We start from the raw sequence: 19658 nt of genomic DNA, 5'->3' as shown, positions 1-19658 counted from the left end.
CGCCAGGTCAAGAAACCCTGGAAAGCAAGCTCGGGATTTGCGCTCGTGGCGTCTTTGGCAAACCAAAACGGCCGGTTTCTACCTGGTTCCCATTTAAGAGAAAGATCTGAAGGCTGCTTCGGTCCAGTTCAGCCCCCACAGGCTTTGATTGCTGCACCACAACTCTGTGACGCAGAAATAAGAGTAAAAAGTCATTATTTAAAAAAAAAAAATTCCTACTTTCAGGCAGCCCAGCACCAATACTCTACGTCACTCTTCGCAGAAGGGAATTTTACCATTTTCCTGCCAATGAAGAACCAGTAACCCACCAAACAAACACGACAGGGGAAGGATGCCACAGGTAGCGCCAATTTAACATCCGCTTCAATAAATTAAGCCTCTTAAAAGCCTTCGCAGAGTTTTCAAGCTATCGGGAGCAGAATTAAAAACCGCCCCCACTGCGCCGAAGAACCGGCGCGCTTCAGCTGCCCCGCCCCCCCAAAAAGTACGACTCACACAAGTTACGTCAACCATTACAAAATTTATTTAACAAAAAAATAAGTTTACAGTCTGGAAAACTTCGTTGGCAGATTCCGTAAGTAAACAAAACGGGTATACTAGGCCTTCTCAATGCTCGTAACGACGCAGGTTTCTCTGGTGCTATACTCGTTCCAAGGCTTCCAGCATAATGATGCTGTTTCCTCGTATTACCTAAAAACGAAAGGTCAGAGCAGCCGGCGAGGGCAGCACGCAGTCGCCCACCGCCCCGCGGGTCCTGTCCCCTCAATTTATTTTCCTAAAAAGCTGATGCTGCGCCAAAAATTCATGTGAATTCCCCCCCAAGACGAATACCCACTGATTTTAACCCTAAAACCCCACGGATTGTTCGGCGCTATTAAACACATCCGCTTCTTAAAATCCAGCTGGTTTTACCCACACCGGCTGTGTCCACGGGTCACCCCCGCCTCGCTTCAGCCCGACGCGGCACTCACCACCATGCCGATATTGTTCTGCTGGCCCCCCGGCGCCATCTCCACGCACTCATCGATGACGAGGTTCATGAAGGGATCAAATCCCCGCAATATCCCCTGGACGTGTCGGCCGCCGTTTAATTTCACTACAAGAAATCGAGCACGTTTAAAGGAGGGGACCGCTGAACGCCAGCCTTCGACGGTTTCTCACCGGAACCGCGGCTCTGACAACGAGCGAGCCCACGAGGAGGGAGGTTCTTTTGTTAATCCGCGTCGCATCCCGCCTGGTAAGAAAAGCCTCTCCTAAGAGTTTAGCAGTGCAAATTTTAAATTAATATTGACCCTAATTAATGGATTTTGAAGCCTGAAACCAGTCAGGGCCCGCTCCCAGCGCTCTGACCCCCCCCCCGCTAACCCAAGCACCGGGCAACCCCCCCCGCTGCAGGCCGCCGTGGGGAGGGCGGCGGGGGCGGGCTGGGGGTTCCCCCGCGGCCGCGCAGCCCTTTTACCCCACGCAGACACCCGCGGTAAAGACAACTCGGGGCCGGGAGCAGCTCCGGGCGGCCGGCACTCACACGACAGCTTCTTGTCCATGAACCTGCAACGAGATGGCGGCGGCGGGTCAGCACTGGGGGGGGGGACACCCACTCACCCCCCGCCGCCATGACACCGCGGTGCACGCCGGGATACCGGCGGCCCGTGGAGCACGGTGGGCCCCGCGGGTGCGTTCCCGCCGCCCGGCCCCGGCCCCGGCCCCGGCCCCGGCCCCAGACCCACTTCTTCAGCTCGGGCGGGTGCGCTTTGCTCATGGCGTCTCCACAGCCCCCAAGCCCCTTCGCTCTGCTGCTCGCGCCGCGCTCTGACGTCACCGCGCCGCCCCCCCTCCCGTTAGCCAATGGGAGCCACGCCTTGCCCCCCCCTTCCCGAAGCCCCTCGCGCCTCCCCGGTAGCCAATCACCGCCCGCGGGGATGGTACCGTACTCCCCCGAGGAGTGGCGCGGTGGCGGTGCAGGGGAAGCGGTGCGCGGCGGGGCGGTGCGCGGCTACACGGGGAGGGACGGCGGCACGGCCGCCACGCGCCTCCCGCCCGGCGCCGGGACCGCGCACCCGGCCCGGCACGTGCTCGGGGTCCCGTCCGTCCGTCCCCCCCGCCCCGCACACGCGTGGGGTCACCCCACGCCTTGCAAACACGCAGGGGCCGCCCCATGCCATGCACATATGTAGAGGGTCACCCTCTCCATTGCACACGTGCAGCGGTCACCCCCACACCATGCACACACGTAAGGGTCACCCCACGCCTTGCACACTTGCAGGGGTCACCCCCACGCCCTGCATGCACACAGGGGTCACCCCACACCTTGCACACTTGCAGGGGTCACCCCCACGCCCTGCATGCACACAGGGGTCACCCCACGCCTTGCAAACACGCAGGGGCTGCCCCATGCCATGCACATATGTAGAGGGTCACCCTCTCCATTGCACACGTGCAGCGGTTACCCCCACACCATGCACACACATAAGGGTCACCCCACGCCTTGCACACTTGCAGGGGTCACCCCCACGCCCTGCATGCACACAGGGGTCACCCCACACCTTGCACACTTGCAGGGGTCACCCCCACGCCCTGCATGCACACAGGAGTCACCCCACGCCGTGCAAACACGCAGGGGCTGCCCCATGCCATGCACACATGTAGAGGGTCACCCTCTCCATTGCACACGTGCAGGGGTCACCCCACGCCATGCACACACACAGGGGTCACCCCCATGCCCTGGAAAAACTCAGGGGTCACCCCACACCTTGCACACTTGCAGGGGTCACCCCACACCATGCACACAGGCAGGGGCCGCCCCACGCTGTGCACGCACGCTCCGGCATCCCCCGACGCGCACCACCTACACGTGTCGCCCCCACCCCCTGCACGTGCAGAAGCACCCCCCAATACACAGCAGACGTGCAGGGGATGCCCCCCCACCTTGCACCCGCATCACCCTGCACCCGCACAGGGCGCACCCCGCGCAAGCATCGCCCAATTCGTCGCACGCCTGCAAGGGTCACCCTGCCCAGGGGCTCCCCCAGCGCCTGCCCCCAAACCCCACCCCGACCCCGCAGCACCCGCGGGCGGTAGGAAGCGTGGCACCTCGCCTTTAATGAGCGCGTGGGGACCCCGGCGCCCCGCTACTGCTGGAGGGCGGCCAGGCTGTCCTTCATCTTCTTGGCCATGGCGGGGACGAGGCGCAGGTGATCGTCCCCGCAGGCGGCCAGGCAGGCGTCGAGCTGGCCGCGCACCCGCGCCTCCGCGCCCCCCGCCTCCAGCGCGTCCTTCGCCTTGTCGTTGCAGTGCAGCGTGCAGCGGCTCAGGCGGTCCTGCGCGGGTTGGGGGGGGATGGATACGGAGGGGGGTCAGTGGGTCCCCGTGTACCCCTCCGCCGCTCCCCGGTGTGGGTGTCGTCCCCACCCCCCCACCCTCACCTGGAAGTGCTCCAGCTCGGCGGTGACAATGGCCTGCGCCTGGGCCAGGGGCGCATGGCACCGCTCGATGCATCGCTGCACCTGCTGCATGGAGGCCGTGTCGTCCTCGCAGCAGCGAGCGCTGCACCGGAACATGGCGCCCTGCGGGGACACGGAGGGGGGGAAGTCAGTGGGGTGCAGCCTGCGGGGACACCCTCACCCCCCCCCGGCTTTGTGGGAGCACCCGGCGAGGAGCTGGCTGCACCCTGAGCCTGCAGCTGTGTGAGGGCTCCCGGGCACAGGGGGGCACTGGGCATGTGGGGGGGCACAGGGCGTGAACTGGGAGGGACATAGGGCATGTGTTGGGGGCACAGGGCATGTGTGGGGGGCATAGGGCACATGGGAGGGCACAGGGCATGAACTGGGGGGGACATGGGGGGGCACAGGGCATGTGTAGGGGGCACAAGGCATGAATTGGGGGGGCACAAGGCATGTGGGGGGCACAGGGCATGAATTGGGGGGGACATGGGCGGGCACAGGGCATCTGTAGGAGGCACAGGGCATGAACAGGGGGCACAGGGCATGAACTGGGGGGGCACAAGGTATGTGGGGGGCACAGGGCATGAATTGGGGGGGCACAGGGCATGTGTAGGGGGCACAGGACATGAACGGGGGGCACATGGCATGAACTGGGGGGGCACAAGGCATGTTGGGGGGCACAGGGTATATGTGGGGGGCATAGGGCACATGGGAGAGCACAGGGCATGAACTGGGGGGGACATGGGGGAGCACAGGGCATGTGTAGGGGGCACAAGGCATGAATTGGGGGGGCACAAAGCATGTGGGGGGGCACAGGGCGTGTGGGGGGCACAGGGCATGAACTGGGGGAGGGCACAGGGTGTGAACTGTCGGGGCACAGGGCATGTGTGGGGGGCACAGGGCACAAACTGTGGGGGGGCAGGGCATGTGGGGGACACAGGGTGTGAACTGGGGGGCACAAGGCATGAACAGAGGGGGCACAGGGCATGTGTAGGGGCACAAGACGTGGGGGGGGCACAGGGCGTGAACTAGAGGGGCACTGGGCATGAACTGGGGGGGCACAGGGCATGTGTAGGGACACAGGGCACGTGGGGGGGCACAGGGTATGTGGGGGGGCACAGGGCATGAACTGGGGGGGGCACAAAGCTTGCAAGAGGGGACAGAGCTCGCAGAGGACAGGCGCAGGGTGGGTCACAGGGCATGCAGTGGGGGGGGGCAAGAGCCATGCACAAAGGTGTGGGGCACGCAGGGGTTGGGGGGAGCACAGGGCATGCACTGGGGGGCTGCAGGGGTGCATGGGGAGGCAGAGGGCATGCACAGGCTGTGCGGGGGGGCACGGGGCCTGCACGGGGGGGCACAGCGCTGCCCAGGGCCCACACGTGGGTCACGCCGGGCACACGCGCGGGGGGGAGGTGCGGACACGCACGGCGTGGGGGAGGGGGGCGGCAGCGGCCCGGAGCCCGCTGGGCCCAGCCCGGTACCCCCGGTACCTGCCCGGGCCCCCCGGTACCTGCATGCCGCGGATGCGCTCCCGCTCCAGCCCCTGCACCGCGCTCTCCACCGCCGCCTGCACCCGGCCCTGCGCCGCCTCCGCCATCCCCGGCACCGCCCGGCCCCGCCGCCGCCCCGCCCCGCGGGGGGACGGGCCCGGAGCGCCGGCACCGCCCGGCCCGGAGCGCGGAGCGGGGAGCGGTGGGGGGGGGAGCGCGGCTGCAATGCACGGCGTGCGGTGCCGGGCTGTGCTGCACGGCGGTGCATGCAACACCTGCACCGCGATGCAACGCTGCGCTGCCGTGCAACGCCTGCCCACTGCACCACGTCCCCAAGCGCCTCATCTCCACGTCTTCTAAATCCCCCCAGGGATGGGGACTCCCCCACTTCCCTGGGCAGCCTGTTCCAAGGCCTGACCACTCTTTCAGTAGAGAAATTTCTCCCAATGTCCAATCTAAACCTCCCCTGGCACAACTTGAGGCCGTTTCCTCTCATCCCATCGCTGTTACTTGGCAGAAGAGACCGACCCCCCCTCGCTACAACCTCCTTTCAGGGAGTTGTAGAGCGATGAGGTCTCCCCTCAGCCTCCTCTTCTCCAGGCTGAACACCCCCAGTTCCCTCAGCCGCTCCCCATCAGACTTGTGCTCCAGGCCCTTCACCAGCTCCGTTGCCCTCCTCTGGACACGCTCCAGCACCTCCGTGTCCTTCCTGGAGCGAAGGCCAACCCTATCCCGGGTCCAGCACCAGTGGCGAGGGAGGGGATTCTGCCCCTCAACTCTGCTCTGGTGAGACCCCCCCTGCAGTGCTGCATCCAGCTCAGGGACCCCCCAGCCCTGACCCCTCTCTAAAACCTGCCCAATTTACACCCCCGCAGCAAAGAACCTGCACCCTGTACCAGGGGGGGCCAGCAGCTGCTTCCAAAATAGCCCCACAGCCACCCCCACCCCCAGCACCCCAGTGGGTCCCCACGGGGCACGAGGGGATGGGGGGGGGCAGGATCTGGCCACGCTTTGCAGCAGCAGCGGTTTGCTCTGGGCTGATCCGGACCCCTCCTGCCCACCCCAGCACCCGCCTCAGCCCATTTTCCAGCCCGGCACACTGAGGCCTGGCTGGGGTGGGGGGGCTGTGATCATGGGGGGCTCATAGGGCAGGATGAGGCCTGCGGCTCCATGGGTGGGGGAGCATCGGCGCTGCCTGCCCGGCCCCCCCCAGCCCCGGCGAGGCCGTATCCGCTCCAGCACCTGCGCACCAGCTGGGCCGGCGGTGGGTGTGCGGAGGAAAGAGCGTGTGCGCACACACGCACCCCCCAGGCACGGCACGCACACCCGCCCCGGCACAGCACCCAGCACAGCACCCAGCACCCTGCACCCCGGCACAGCACCCAGCACAGCACCCAGCACAGCACCCAGCACCCAGCACAGCACCCAGCACCCCGGCACAGCACCCCGGCACAGCACCCAGCACCCAGCACAGCACCCAGCACAGCACCCAGCACCCCGGCACAGCACCCTGGCACGCAGGCATAGCACCCAGAACCCCAGCACAGCACCCAGCACCCCGGCACAGCACTCTGGCACCCGGGCACAGCACCCAGCACCCCGGCACAGCACCCAGCACCCAGGCACAGCACTCTGGCACCTGGGCACAGCACCCAGCACCCCGGCACAGCACCCAGCACCCAGGCACAGCACCCTGGTACAGCACCCAGCTCTCAGGCACAACACCCAGCACCCCGGCACAGCACCCAGCACCCCGGCACAGCACTCTGGCACCTGGGCACAGCACCCAGCACCCCGGCACAGCACCCAGGCACAGCACCCTGGTACAGCACCCAGCTCTCAGGCACAACACCCAGCACCCCGGCACTGCATCCCAGCACCCAGGCACAGCACCCAGCACCCCAGCACAGCACCCCAGCACAGCACCCTGGCATGTGGGCACAGGACCCAGCACCCAAGCACAGCACCCAGCACCCTGGCACTGTGCCCTAGCACCCAGCACCCTGGCACAGCACCCAGCACCCTGGCACAGCACCCTGGTACAGAACCCCCCCCCCAGGCACAGCACCCCAGCACCCACGCACAGCACCCCCTGCTCCGTGGGGGGGGTTTGCAGGCGGGGGGCCCAGCGCCGAGGGAGGTGCCACCGGCCGCAGCCCCCAGGGCCGCAGCCCCCAGGGCCGCAGCCCCCCTCCCCGGGCGGCAGCGCGGGGGCTCTGCTGCCGCCGATGTCAACGGCAAAATATAAAAAAAGGGACTAAACCCCCCCCAAAATGAAGCGTTTGTCCCCAAATCGCTGCCGCTGGCTGAGGCGGGGGGGGGGACAGCGCCAGGGGCTGCCCCGGTGTCCCCCCACCACCTCCCGCTCCGTGTTGGGGTTCTCTCCTTGGGGAGGCAGCTGGGGGGGGGTCCCCACCATGAGCTCCTGAGCGCGATGCAAGAGCTGGACCCCGCCAACCCCGCGCCCCACGCAGTGGGAACAGGATCAGGCCCACCCACCCACTTCACTTCACGGTTTGGGCTGGAAACACGGGGGAACGGGGCTGAGCCCATCACCGGGGTATCAGTTCTGCGCTGGGGCTGCTCCCCCCGGCACCGGCCACGCGACCCAGCATCTCCTTCGCAAATATTCCGCCCCCCCCCCCCCCCCCCAAAAAAAAGCCCCGAGAGATGAGTTTTCTGAAAAAAAGTGTCCTTTATATCACTTAAATAACTATAATCCAGGTATTAGGGGAAAAAAGAACAGCCGATCACAATAACATATTATAGAAATCAAAAATTAATTTAACCACACAAAATAAATTAAAACATTAAATATTAACTTTCAGTGCAACATATACAGAAGACATGAGAGTAACCATGACTTTAAAAAAAAAAAAACCAAAAAACAAACAAACCAACAAAACAAAACCAAACAAAAAAAAAAGCTTCGGGTTGGTTATGATAAAGACTACGGAAAGGATTAACGCTGCACCGGGAGGTTAGAGCCCCGGCTCGAGGAGGTTTCCTAGGATTAAGGTTCATTTTATTATTAATAAAAAGCTCGTATCTGTCCCCAAAGTGAGCGCGGTCCGTGCGACTGCCGAGGCGGGAGGGTTCGCCGGCGCTTCTGTCTCTATAGAAAAATAAAGCCCCAATCCTGCGGGAGTGGGGGGGTTCTGGTTTACCAAAAAAAAAAAAAAAAAAATCTGAGAAAAAGGAAAAACAAACCCAAAAAAACCCAAAGAAAAACTCCAGTTGCACGTGGCCGGGGGTTTGGCTCTGCGGCGGGGGCGATGCCCGGCTCTGCCAGCGCTTTGCCGTTGCCGGCACGCTTACGGTGCCGCCGAGCGCATCTCCTGCCGGGGCGCTCGCTTGCCGTCTTCCGTGGCGGGTGGGGTGGGGGGAGAGGAAAATAAAGGGGAAAAAAAAAAAAAAAAAAAAGAAAAGAAAACAAAAAAGACGAGAGATGCTGCGCTGGTCCCCGGCGCGGGCGTCCTGGGTGGGGGGCGGCGGCGGCGGGACCCCCCGCTCCGTCAGACCCCTGCGGGGAAGGCGACGGGGAGCGCGGTTACACCCCGGGAACGCCGGCGGCCGGCGGCCCGCCGCGGTGCCCCCCGGCCCCCTTACCCGTCTCGGCGTGGCAGCAGGAGGTGCCACCTTTCAGGAGCCCACCCGGCTTCTCCTGCCCGCCGCCGGGCGCCCGGCACCACTGGCAGCGCTTCCGCAGCCGGCAGCAGCTGCAAGGGAGCGGGGAAGGGACGGTGAGGGGCCGCGGGGGTCTCGACCCCCCACTTCTTCAGGCCGCATCCTGCCCCAAATCAGCTGGGAGAGGTGCTGAGCCGAACCAACCCCCCCCCCAGCCCCACGCACTTACTGTATGAGCACGCAGACGCCGATGAGCAGCGCCGAGGCCACCACCGACACCACCACCAAGGCGGTGATCGTCTGCTTCTTCTGGTTGGCGGCCACCACGGCCAGGAGGTCGGCGTGCTCGCACCGCGTCCCCACGTACCCCGAATGGCACCTGCGCGGGGGGACGGGGAGGGGAAGAGCATCAGCCCCAGGACCGGGGGTGGGGAAGGGCACCGGCATCAGCCCCAGGACCCGGGGTGGGGAAGGGCACCGGCATCAGCCCCAGGACCCGGGGTGGGGAAGGGCACCGGCATCAGCCCCAGGACCAGGGGAAGAGCACCAGCATCAGCCCCAGGACCAGGGGTGGGGAAGGGCACCGGCATCAGCCCCAGGACCAGGGGAAGAGCATTGGCATCAGCCCCAGGACCAGGGATGGGGAAGGGCACTGGCATCAGCCCCAGGACCAGGGGTGGGGAAGGGCACCGGCATCAGCCCCAGGACCAGGGGAAGAGCATCAGCATCAGCCCCAGGACCAGGGGTGGGGAAGGGCACCAGCATCAGCCCCAGGACCAGGGGTGGGGAAGGGCACCAGCATCAGCCCCAGGACCATGGGTGGGGAAGGGCACCGGCATCAGCCCCAGGACCAGGGGTGGGGAAGGGCCCTGGCATCAGCCCCAGGACCAGGGGTGGGGAAGGGCCCTGGCATCAGCCCCAGGACCAGGGGTGGGGAAGGGCCCTGGCATCAGCCCCAGGACCAGGGGTGGGGAAGGGCACCGGCATCAGCCCCAGGACCAGGGGTGGGGAAGGGCACCGGCATCAGCCCCAGGACCAGGGGTGGGGAAGGGCACCAGCATCAGCCCCAGGACCAGGGGTGGGGAAGGGCACCAGCATCAGCCCCAGGACCAGGGGTGGGGAAGGGCCCTGGCATCAGCCCCAGGACCAGGGGTGGGGAAGGGCCCTGGCATCAGCCCCAGGACCAGGGGTGGGGAAGGGCACCAGCATCAGCCCCAGGACCAGGGGTGGGGAAGGGCACCAGCATCAGCCCCAGGACCGGGAGACGAGCATCAGCATCCGGAGCTCAGCAAACCCAGGTTCAACCCCACTTTTTGGGAATTTCCCAAGGGGAAAACACGAAGGACCCGCCTGGATTTTAACCGGAGGAGGTTCCCCCCCCGCCCCCGCACTTACACGCACGCAGGCTTCTCCTCCTGGACCAGGAACCGGCAGGTGCCGTGGAAGCAGAACTGGCTGTGGGAGTCGGGACAGTCGTTGAAGTGGGACCTCACCGCCGCCGCCACCGGCGGGCCCGGAGCTGGCAGCAAAACCAAGGGGAAAATGGCAATTTTTTGGTTTTTTTTTGTTTTTTTTTTTTTTTGGCATTTGGCAGCCACCCAAGCGCCCCCGACGACAGGTCGGTAGCTCTGGTTTTAGGGCTGGCTGGATTTCTTTTGGGGTTGCCGGGTGGGAGGTGGTCCAGCGGCTGCATCCCGGCCAGGACCACCTGAAGGAGCCCAGCCGGCTCCTACTTAACCCCCCCCAAATAAGCCCCGCTGGCACTAGAGGAATTTCCTAAAGAGCTTAAAGCTTAAAACGGAGCAGGAGAGAGTTAAATAACGGCGGAGCCGGCCGCAGCCCCGGACCGGTGGCTTTGCCGGGATGCTGTTTTCCATTACGCCCCGCGCTGGTTTAAATTATCCTCCGCAGCAGAGACGGAAAACAAATATCCTGCTTTCGGATTAGCCCGGGTATAAAGCACATCCGATCGCTGTCGTTTCAAAGCCACCTCAAGTTCCTGTTGCTGTGAATTTATGGCAGGCCGGGGTAATTAAACCCACGTCTGCCGAATGCTTCCGGGTCTTCGGGGAGGCGAAACGAGGAAAGACGGAGCGGGGCCGGCTCAGCCGGGGCAGTGGCCGACGTCCCCGTCTCCGGCGGTGGGGAGAAAGGCGTCGGTGGGAGGTTTGGAGATGTCGGGAGCCGGTGGCAGCATCCTCGGAGAGCCCGGAGCTGGGGTTTGGTCTTCGCGGTGAGAATCGCTGCCATCCGCACCGCTGCCGAAACCCACGCCTCGCCAGGAAAACCCCGACACCTCCCTCCCCAGGGGTGGCTTTATCCCCGGGGAGCCCGGGCTCCCCCTCCGGCCTGAATATCCCCGCAAAAATAACCCTTTTTGGGGTTTTAACCCCAAAGCCGAGCCCCAAACACCGCTTTGCGCAGCTGCCAGCGCCCACCGTCCCCCCGCCCCGAGCCCGGCGGTGACGGCCGTGCCCCGGCTTTGCGGCGCCGGCGTCAGCAGGGCTGCCCGGGGCAGCGCGTCCCTTCGCCCCCCGCGCCGCCGGCAGCACGTCCCCGGCTCCAGCGCCGGCTCCCGGGCTCTCCTGGCTTGCATTAAGCCTCGGCGCGCTCGCAGCTGCCGGCCACATTGCAGCCGCCTCATCCTCCCGCAGCCCCGCGCTGCCGCCGCCCGCACGGACCCCGAGGTGTCCCCAACCGGCGCTGCACCCCTCGGAGCAGCCCCTTTCCTCCGCTTGGGCACGCATCCATCGGGAAAGGGGCTGCGAGCGTCCTCAGCGGTGCCGGCGCCTGCCCCGCCGTGGGGTTTTGCTCCGGTGTTGCGGGAGCACCGTTCCCTTTAACGCTTTTCCCAACCGATGCCTTGAACCATCCCCTTTTCCAGCCCAAAAAAGAGGTTTTTGCTATCCCTGCCTGCAAAAAACAGCCCTTCCCGCAGCCGGCACAGCCCCACCGCCGGCACAGCCCCACCGCCGGCACAGCCCCACCGCCGTGCCGGGCCGGGGGAAGCGAAGGGCTCTTGGCTGTCGCAGCCCATTGTGCCGCATTTATGAATGAGGCGATTTATCGGGTGCGACCGGCTCGGCGCCGCCGCGAGCCGGCGTCAGGCACCGGCAGCTTCTCCACGGGAGCCGCGGCACGGTTACGGGACCAGACTTTCCCGCATGCCCAGCGCCTGCGTGCCAGGATTTGGCCCCCCGCTCCCAAAACAAGGTGCATGGGAAATACCTGCTGCAGAGCCCGGTTTCCCAGTTTTCCCTTAGGGATAAAGCACCCCGGGTACCCGTTATCCCCCAGGGAGGAGGATGGGATGCGGGAGCATCCGTCCGGCTGATGGAGCAGATGATCGGGGTGCGGATGGTTTACCTGCGCCCGCGCTTTGCTGCCTGTTCCCGGTCGGCAACGCGGCCGCCCCGCAAACCCCCGCCCGCTTCCCCGGGATCGTGCCGGCTCGGCCCGTCGGCAAACTCACCGCTCCAGGCCGCCGTCGTGTTCTCCAGCGCGTGGCACGCGGCGAGCAGCACACCTGCGGAGAGGCCAGAGAGACGGGGGTCAGCCGGACCGTGGCCCCCTCCCCGAGCCGGGAGGGCTGGCGGGCGGCTCGGGGGTTGTTTTTTTTTTTTTTTTTTTACACAAAATCGCTCCAAGAGTTGAGTTTTTTTTTTAAAAAGGAAAAATGCAACGGTGTTTGCCAGGGTGTTTTAAAGCCAGAAGGAAATCTGAAACCCGTCTGTTATTTGCACGTGCGATAGGCGCCTGCTTGCTCATCTGACAGCATCCCCTGCCCAGCCGGGTGCCGGTGCCGGTGCCAGCCGCGCCGCCGCCCCCGTGCACCGCGCAGCTCGCCCTGCGTCGCCCCGCCAGCTCCTCCTGCCCGTCTCCGCACAGCGGGACCGCATCCAGCCTCGATGCAACGGCCCCACCAGCCCCTTGCCCTGCCTGCCAACGCCGCTTGACCTCGAGTGCCGCTGCTGCTCCCCGGGGACCCGCAGGCTGCACCCCCGCGGTGCGAGCGGGGTCCCTGGTGCAAAATGCCCGGGCACAGCGGGTCCTGTACAGGCAGAAATGCTCCGTACGGGCAGAACTACCCATGCAGCCCCGAACACGGGGGGGCTGCAGGTCCAGGCAGGCTCAGAACAACCTCCCCAAGCCGTCCCTTTGCGGGGGGCTGAGGGGACTGGGGACCCCCCCCCCAGCTAAGAGGTTTTCCCAGGGCTTGCTCGACCCTGGGGTGCGAAGGCAGACGAGACCGGCAGCCCCTTCGCTGGGTTTGACCCAATTTCTTCCATGGGTTGAATCAAATCATGCAGAAAGGCGACGGGCGAGAGCAACCCGCGCGCCAGCCCTTGGGGGTCCGCATCCAGCAAACCCCCGGCAGCGACCAACGGCTTTAGTTATCGCAGCAGCGTCCCTCATTTCGGCTTCTCCCCGCCTGTCCTCGCTGCACCTTTCCCTGCGCTGCCTGGCCCGGGGAATTTTCTTCCCCGGGGATTTTCTTCCCGTAGAAATTTAATTTTAAGCAGCCCGTCTCCTCCCAGCTTTATTTTTCGCTGCCGCCGGCGGCTCGTTGCTGGAAGATGCTTCGTCCTCCTGCCCCGCTCCTGCTCGTGCCGATACTCACACCTCCACACGCCGAGGAAACCGCGCGTCGTTTGGGAAATGGCTCATCCCTGTGTCACGGGGCGGCTGTATCATCCCCTCCGGCGTTCCGGCTTCTCCGTCCTCCTGCCGGGACCCCGCTCGGCTCCGGCCGTGCCTCTTCCCTGCTCCTCCCCGCCGGCAGGTATAACGCCCCGCTCAAGTTAAAGCCACTTTGGCCGGAGGAGCCCGGCCGAGGAAGCCGCCCGGCTCGCCCCGTGCGATCGCCTCGTCCCCGGTCACTGCTCCACCTCCCCTCGGCAGCGGTTTTACAGCTCCGACACCGGCCGAGGGCTCCGGTGAGCTCCCCGAGAGCCGGCGCGGGGACGCCGGGCAGTCCTGGCAGAGCCAAACGCCTTACGGAGACACGGAGCATCCGTGTCTTGACCGGCCAAAGCGGGACCCCCGGCAGCGGGGCCGCGTCCCTCAGGCAGCCTGGAGCAGCAGCCGCCCTCGCTTGATTTTTGGCAACCCCACCCCAGCCCCGATCTCAGCTTTTTCTCTCCCCAAACCTGAAAGATCTAATCCAGCATCAACGTCTCCGGTTTTATTTCAAGGTCGGCGCTCGGCCATGCCAGCCAGGCTGCCGCCCCCCCATCCCCGTCCCCTGGCCCCCCGCTTTGGGAGGGTCTCCTTGCCATCACCCCCAGCCAGCAAAGCCCCCCCCGAACTCGCCCTCCCGCAGCAGACACCCACCTTGCTGATGGACCCCCAAACCCCCCGACTTGCTGATGGACAAACACGCGCTTAACGACCCCGTCCCCAACGCAACATTAATTACCAGCCTCCGCTTCTCCTCCACCACCAGCGAAGGGCTCAACCCCTCTCGCCCCCAGCATCTCCTAACGCTCCCAGTTATCGCTGGGGGTTGTTCCCTGCCCCAAGTTTTTCCTCCTTGGAAAATCCGCTTGGCTCAGATTTTGCAAATCAGCCCTTGGCCGCCGTCAGGTGCACGGGCCGGAGGAGATTCCCCTTTTCCCCGGTATTTTAAGCGGATGCTCTGATTTGTGGGTTTGATGGGGTTTATTCCTCTCCCCCCCACAGCAACCGGGGCACCGCGGAGGCTTGGACCCAACCCGGGACGGGAGCAGCCGTCACCCCCGGATGGGGGACTGGGGAGAGCGGGGCACCCGGCCAGGCTCAGCCCCCGAGATGGGCGACCACCGGGGCCGGCGAGGTCCAAAGCCACACGAGCGGCAAAGCAGAGGGGACACGAGCGTCCCCAAACCCGGCCGGCGGGAGCCTGCGGAGGGACGCGGCTGCTGGAGTAACCGACCCCCGCGGCGGCCGAGGGATGCTCGGCGGAGGGGACGTGCCGGAGGAGCGGAGCGAGGAAGCACCTCGGTGCGGCCGTGCCGGAGCCAGAGCGGGAGCGCCGGAGAGGAGGGCTGGAGGGGGGCCAAGACCGGCTACTTTCCTGAACCCAAGTGCTGCAAAGAGCCTCTCTCCTCCACCGGGCTGGCGCTGCCTCGTCCCCCCCGGCCCCGGCTCCACCGCGGAGCTGCCGGCGGGGAGCCGAGCCCCGGTGCTGCGGGTGACACGGGCAGGGAATGCACAATCCTCCTCCTTTGGGACAGCAGGGAAAAAACCAAAAAAGCCAACCAAGGTCCAGCGAGCGCTGCCGCCGTACCCCAGCCCCGGGGTCACCCTCCCCGGTCCCAAAGCATCACGCGCGTCCCGGCGAGGAGCACCCACGCCCCAGGTCTGCGCTCTCCCACCTCTAGAGTCATCGCATCGCCAGGCTGGGAAGCGTGTCCGGATCCGTCCCGTCCCGTCCCGCAGCATCACCCGGGTCCAACCTCGCGTACCCACGGGGACGGCTCCCGGCCCCCCGCCCCGTTCCATCACCCCCTCACCCCTTTCCTCAGCAAAAGGAGCACGCGATTCACATCCCCTCCTTTTAATTGCGCTACGCTCTCGCTAATTAACTCTCCCCTAAACTAAAGCAGGGACCGGAGGGCTGGTTCTCCCGCCGAGGCCGTACTTACAAGTCGTGGCGAAGGCGCGTTCCCACAAGCGCGGAGCGGTTAAGCCAATAACTTCGGGAAGGGACCGAAGCCAAATATTTTGTAGGATTTAAGGAGCAAGAAGCGACCGAGCCACAACCCGACACCCCCCCCCCCCCCCGCCCCGTACCTCACCCCCCCTCCCCTTGCAGAAAGCGCTGCCCTAAAAAATAAACCTATTTCGGGATGCTCGGCGGGGACCGGGCTGCAGAGGGGGCTTGGGGGGAGCGGAGACCCCGCCGAGACGCCCCCATCCCCGGGCTGGGCTCAACCCCCTCCGAAGCCGGTGCGGGCTCGGGGTACGGGGGTACCGGGGCTCTCCCCCCCCCCTGCACCTACCCATGGCCAGCGCGGCCGCCGCCTCGCCCGGCATGCTGTCGGTGGGGCTGGGGGAGCCGGGAGGGCCGGAGGGCGGGCGGGAGGCGGCGGTGGCGGCGGCGGGGCGAGGGGCCGGGCTCCGCGCCGGCGGAAATGGGCGCGGACTCGCCGCCAGCCACTGCGGCCCCGGGGCGGAGCCACCCCGGGCAGCCCCCCCCGCCGGGCAGCCCCCCCCCGCCGGGCAGCCCCCCCCAACGGGACAGCCCCCCCCGCCGGGCAGCCCCCCCCGCCGGGACAGCCCCCCCCGCCGGGCAGCCCCCCCCAACGGGACAGCCCCCCCCAACGGGACAGCCCCCCCCGGCGGGCACCCCCCCGGCCGTGCAGCCCCCCCCCACCCCCGGGCACCCCCCCGGCCGGGCAGCCCCCCCCCCGCCGGGCAGCCCCCCCAACGGGACAGCCCACCCCCGCCGGGCAGCCCCCCGGCTCCACCAGGGGCAGCCCCCCCCCCCCACCTGGGCAGCCCCCACTGCTGTGTGCCCCCCAAACCCACGCGGGGTGGTCCCTCCCCCACACTGCTGCCCCACGGGGGGGGAAATAGCCCCGTGTGTCTGAGAAGACGGGTCCCCCCCGCCCCCCAAAATTTGGGCTCGGGGTCACCCTGTGTCACCAGCACGAGTGGCTTTTGCTGCCAAGTGGGGTGACACCCGTGGGGTGAGTCACGGCTCCCACCGGGACAACGGCAAACCCAGCTCTTGGCTTTGTTGGGGGGGCTGGGGGGGGGGCAGGAGCAGCCCCCCCCCCCCGGTCTCGGTGCATCACCGGGCTCGGCCTCCCCCGGTTGCTTCACCGACCGCAAGCGCGTTCCTTCATCTGCCGCTGGCCGCGCGCCCACGCCCCTTCCCCGCCGCTGCGGCTCCCACCGCGCTCATCCCAGCCTTCGTCATCCCGACATCAATAAGGCCGAGCCCAGGTTTCCTTGGGGGAGGAATGAGGATGGGAGGAGGGGGGGGGCTGTGTCCCAACGGGGCGGTGATGGCCAAAAAGTGGCCGGTGGCAAGTGCATCTCCCGTGGCCCTTGCCGGCTCGACCCCCGGGCCAGCCGGTGTTTAACGTCTGCCTTCCCTAGAAGCCTCCCGAGATGGGGCTCGGCCTGGCAGGCGAGGGCCGTGGAGGGGCGAGCGTGGTCCGAGGGCGCGGGGGGCAGGCAGAGGACCCCGCTGGACCCCCCCCCGCCCCCCCGGTCCGGGGAGCTGTGCCGGTGCTCAGCCAGCGTCCCCGCGGGAGCTGCTCCCAGCCCTGCGGTTTGAGCGGAGCCGAGCCTTCCCGGCGTTCCCAGGTGATACCATCTCACCTTAGCACTTGAAAGCAGCTCTTTGAAGGGGCTGGGAGCCGGTTGTTCCCAACGCTGCCGATCCCCAAACCCCCAGCACCCACTTTTACCCCCAAAACCCAAGTCTTTCCAGCCGTCACCCACCTCCAAAAATCCCACCGGAGCCCCAGCCACGAGCGAGGACCCCACCAAGGGCGGCTCCAGCCTCGTCCCTTTGAGCACCCCGCAGCGTTCCCACCTTTGGGGCTCAGCCCCGACACCCCAACCCTTGTCCCCGCCGAGTCCCCGGGGGTGGCTGCGGTGACGGGCAGGCTTCCCACCGTCCCCGCAAAGGGCCACCAAACCAGCCAGCCATTCACTTTCCAACCAACCAAAGGAAAAAACAACCCGGGAGACGACCCCGGCGCGGGCAAGGTTGTGTTATTCCCTTGGTCCCTACCTTCCCCCCCCCGCCCCCGGGCCGATAACCGGGATATTTATTTGTAAATAAAAGGCTTCCTCCTTTGCAATAGTCCTCCCACTCCCGGCGTGAATCAGTCGCCGCCGCCGCAAGAACTGGAATGGTGGCGGAGTCGGGGCGGCGAAGCTGGCAGGGAGGAGCGCGCTGCAGGCAGGGCAGGCAGGAGCCGGGCAGAGCAGTAAGCCCAAAGGAATTTGGGGATGCTCTCGAGTGCCTAGAAAGCCGGCCGGGAAGTCACGGGCAAGTCGTACTGACAGGCGGTTCTTTCCTCCTGGCGTGAGGACGCAAAAAAGCAATGGTATAACGGGGGAAAAACCCCCGGCTTTGGGGTCGTACGACACAAGGGGGTAACTGGATGGAGACTGCTCTGGTTAAAAGGAAAAAAAATCAGCTTTTTTTCTTTTTTATTCGTAACCAGTCGCCCTGGAAGAGCAGGAGCAACCCCGCAAGGGAATATATTGTATTTGATCGAAGAAAACCCAGTGGGAAGCTTGCCGAGAGGCGCAGAGAGCTGGAGGAGGTCGCTGCCCGGCGCCCCTCGCTCTCTGCCCGCAGGCTTTGGGCCGGCTGCGTGCAGGCAGCCCCGGCACCCACCGGCAGCCCCGGCACCCACCGGCTGCTTTGGAAGCACCGGCCAAGGGCATCGCCCATCACCGCTCCAGCCTCCCTTCTAGCACCGTCTCGAGGGTTTCAAGCTTTTCCCGCTGTTATAAAACCACAAAAACAATTATTTAATTGTTTCGCCCCGATGCTGGCAAGGTGCACAACGCCAGGAGCCTCTGCAGTTGGGTTTCCCCCCCCCAGCCCTTTTCGAATCGCTCTTTGTCAGTGGCTTATTCTGGGTTTGGAGATTAAAGGGGTTATTCTACCCCCCCAAGTTAATTGAAGCGGGGGGGAGATCCTGCCTCGCTCGACGCCAGCCGCCAGCGAACCGATCCTGCTCTGGCAAATTGTTCAATTTAGGGCAAACCCCCGAAAAAGGCGTATAAACCCCTTTGCCTTTCACCAAGTGGGGAGGACGCCTTCGGTATTTCTTTATTTTTGAAGCTTTCCTTGGCATCGCCCCAGCTCCCCGCCTGCGGGCACCCACCGAGCCTGCAGGGCGACGGTTCGGACCCCTCCGCTCTCAGAGGCTGCAGGGGCCGGTGAGAAAACCAACGCGGAGCAGGGCAGAGGACAAATTCAGCGGCTGTTTTCGATGATCCCCCGCTGCAAAACACCCCCCGTACCCCAACGGTGCCAGGAGGAGACTCAAGCCCCCAGTGAAGGACGAGGAATATCGGCACTGCCCTCGGCGAGGACGTTCTATCTGCTTGTCCCTCCCCGCCACAGAGATCCCTTTAATCTCTGCTTAAAATATTCTGACGTGGCGGTGAAAAAAAGGGAAAAAAAAAAAAAAAAACAACCCCCAAACCACCCCCCATCTATATCCTGCCCCGGAGCAGCGGGTAACAAGGGGGCTGTGTGCTGGTGTCCGGCATAAAAGCCTCCGGCCGCTTGTTTATTTTGGATTGTGAACGTGAAAATTAGGCAAAGGGAAAACATCGCCTTTCGCCCTCCCCGCCCCGTCCCCGATGGCTCACACAAACCCAAATTGTAGCCGCCGGGATGTTTTTGGCTTCTCCGTTGAACGCAGAAATCAATCAGGCTGCAGCAGCCGGGGGGGGTTAACTCCCCCCCCCCCCCCCGCCCCGTTTATTTTCTTAATGTATGGGCTCAGGATAAATTAAATATTATGCCCAGGGTCAGGCACCGACTGCTGCTACCCCGGAGCTTCCACGTCCCGGCCCCGGGATGCTCGGAGCCATGCAGCACCCCCGGGGCTCCCCCATCCCGAACTCGGACCCCGAGCCGAGGGGGTCCCCCCCGTCCCGGGGATGCTGCGGGAGGGGAAGCGCCGCTGACGTCTCCTCCGGCCCGTAATCCGCCTGCCTGCTAAAAATGGGGCCTTATTGGAGTTGGTTTTTTTTTTTTTCCTGGCTTTATCTTGCAGCCACTGGTTCTGTTTTTCTGCCAGCTTAAAAGGCTCTTTCATAGCCGGGATTTTCCCCCGTGAATGTACATTTTATTCAAGGTTGTTTCGTTTTGTGTTGTGTTTTTTTTTTTTTTTTTTTTTTCCTTCTTTTCCTAAATAACTTCTTGGGGTTTTGTTCCTTCCCAGACATTTTCTTTAGCTCCCCCATTTCTGTTTACGGCCTTTCTTTGCAGAAAGCCTCTATAAATAAAGGATTCTTGACCTATGGGCTCCCCAGTTCAAGCCTGGCCACTAAAAAGGGCTTTGTTGGCTGCAGCAACGCAGCTGGTTCCAGGCTGGCACCTCTCGGGCTAATGTCAATAGTGGACCGGTTA

General features: G+C 64.9%; 3 protein-coding genes across 6 annotated transcripts; all 3 read right to left on the bottom strand.

The window, feature by feature from the left end:
• Positions 1–500: 500 nt before the first annotated feature.
• SNRPG (small nuclear ribonucleoprotein polypeptide G) lies at positions 501–1837 on the bottom strand. Of its 2 annotated transcripts, none has more exons than XM_075174733.1 (4): positions 1728–1837; positions 1526–1548; positions 972–1096; positions 501–690 (listed from the first exon to the last, which is right to left on the bottom strand). In XM_075174733.1, exons 1-4 carry the CDS (start codon positions 1757–1759, stop codon positions 640–642), a joined length of 231 nt encoding a protein of 76 aa, XP_075030834.1. In that variant the 5' UTR covers positions 1760–1837; the 3' UTR covers positions 501–639. The 2 variants fall into 2 exon arrangements, with proteins under 2 accessions (XP_075030834.1, XP_075030833.1); XM_075174732.1 differs by having other exon boundaries at positions 1460–1548; positions 1728–1831.
• FAM136A (family with sequence similarity 136 member A) lies at positions 501–5060 on the bottom strand. 2 transcript variants are annotated; one of them, XM_075174731.1, is made up of 6 exons: positions 4951–5060; positions 3423–3563; positions 3096–3317; positions 1460–1548; positions 972–1253; positions 501–690 (listed from the first exon to the last, which is right to left on the bottom strand). In XM_075174731.1, exons 1-3 carry the CDS (start codon positions 5035–5037, stop codon positions 3129–3131), a joined length of 417 nt encoding a protein of 138 aa, XP_075030832.1. In that variant the 5' UTR covers positions 5038–5060; the 3' UTR covers positions 501–690; positions 972–1253; positions 1460–1548; positions 3096–3128. The 2 variants fall into 2 exon arrangements, with proteins under 2 accessions (XP_075030832.1, XP_075030831.1); XM_075174730.1 differs by having other exon boundaries at positions 1526–1548.
• A 2549-nt stretch (positions 5061–7609) lies between these two features.
• On the bottom strand, positions 7610–15683 carry TGFA (transforming growth factor alpha). 2 transcript variants are annotated; one of them, XM_075175050.1, is made up of 6 exons: positions 15541–15683; positions 12030–12083; positions 9953–10076; positions 8787–8936; positions 8540–8649; positions 7610–8453 (listed from the first exon to the last, which is right to left on the bottom strand). In XM_075175050.1, exons 1-6 carry the CDS (start codon positions 15572–15574, stop codon positions 8446–8448), a joined length of 480 nt encoding a protein of 159 aa, XP_075031151.1. In that variant the 5' UTR covers positions 15575–15683; the 3' UTR covers positions 7610–8445. The 2 variants fall into 2 exon arrangements, with proteins under 2 accessions (XP_075031151.1, XP_075031150.1); XM_075175049.1 differs by having other exon boundaries at positions 8357–8649.
• Between the last annotated feature and the right edge of the window lie 3975 nt (positions 15684–19658).

This window comes from Calonectris borealis, chromosome 27, assembly GCF_964195595.1.
Source record: "Calonectris borealis chromosome 27, bCalBor7.hap1.2, whole genome shotgun sequence".
In the NCBI taxonomy this organism is placed as follows: domain Eukaryota; kingdom Metazoa; phylum Chordata; class Aves; order Procellariiformes; family Procellariidae; genus Calonectris; species Calonectris borealis.
This window is presented reverse-complemented; position numbering and strand designations above follow the sequence as displayed.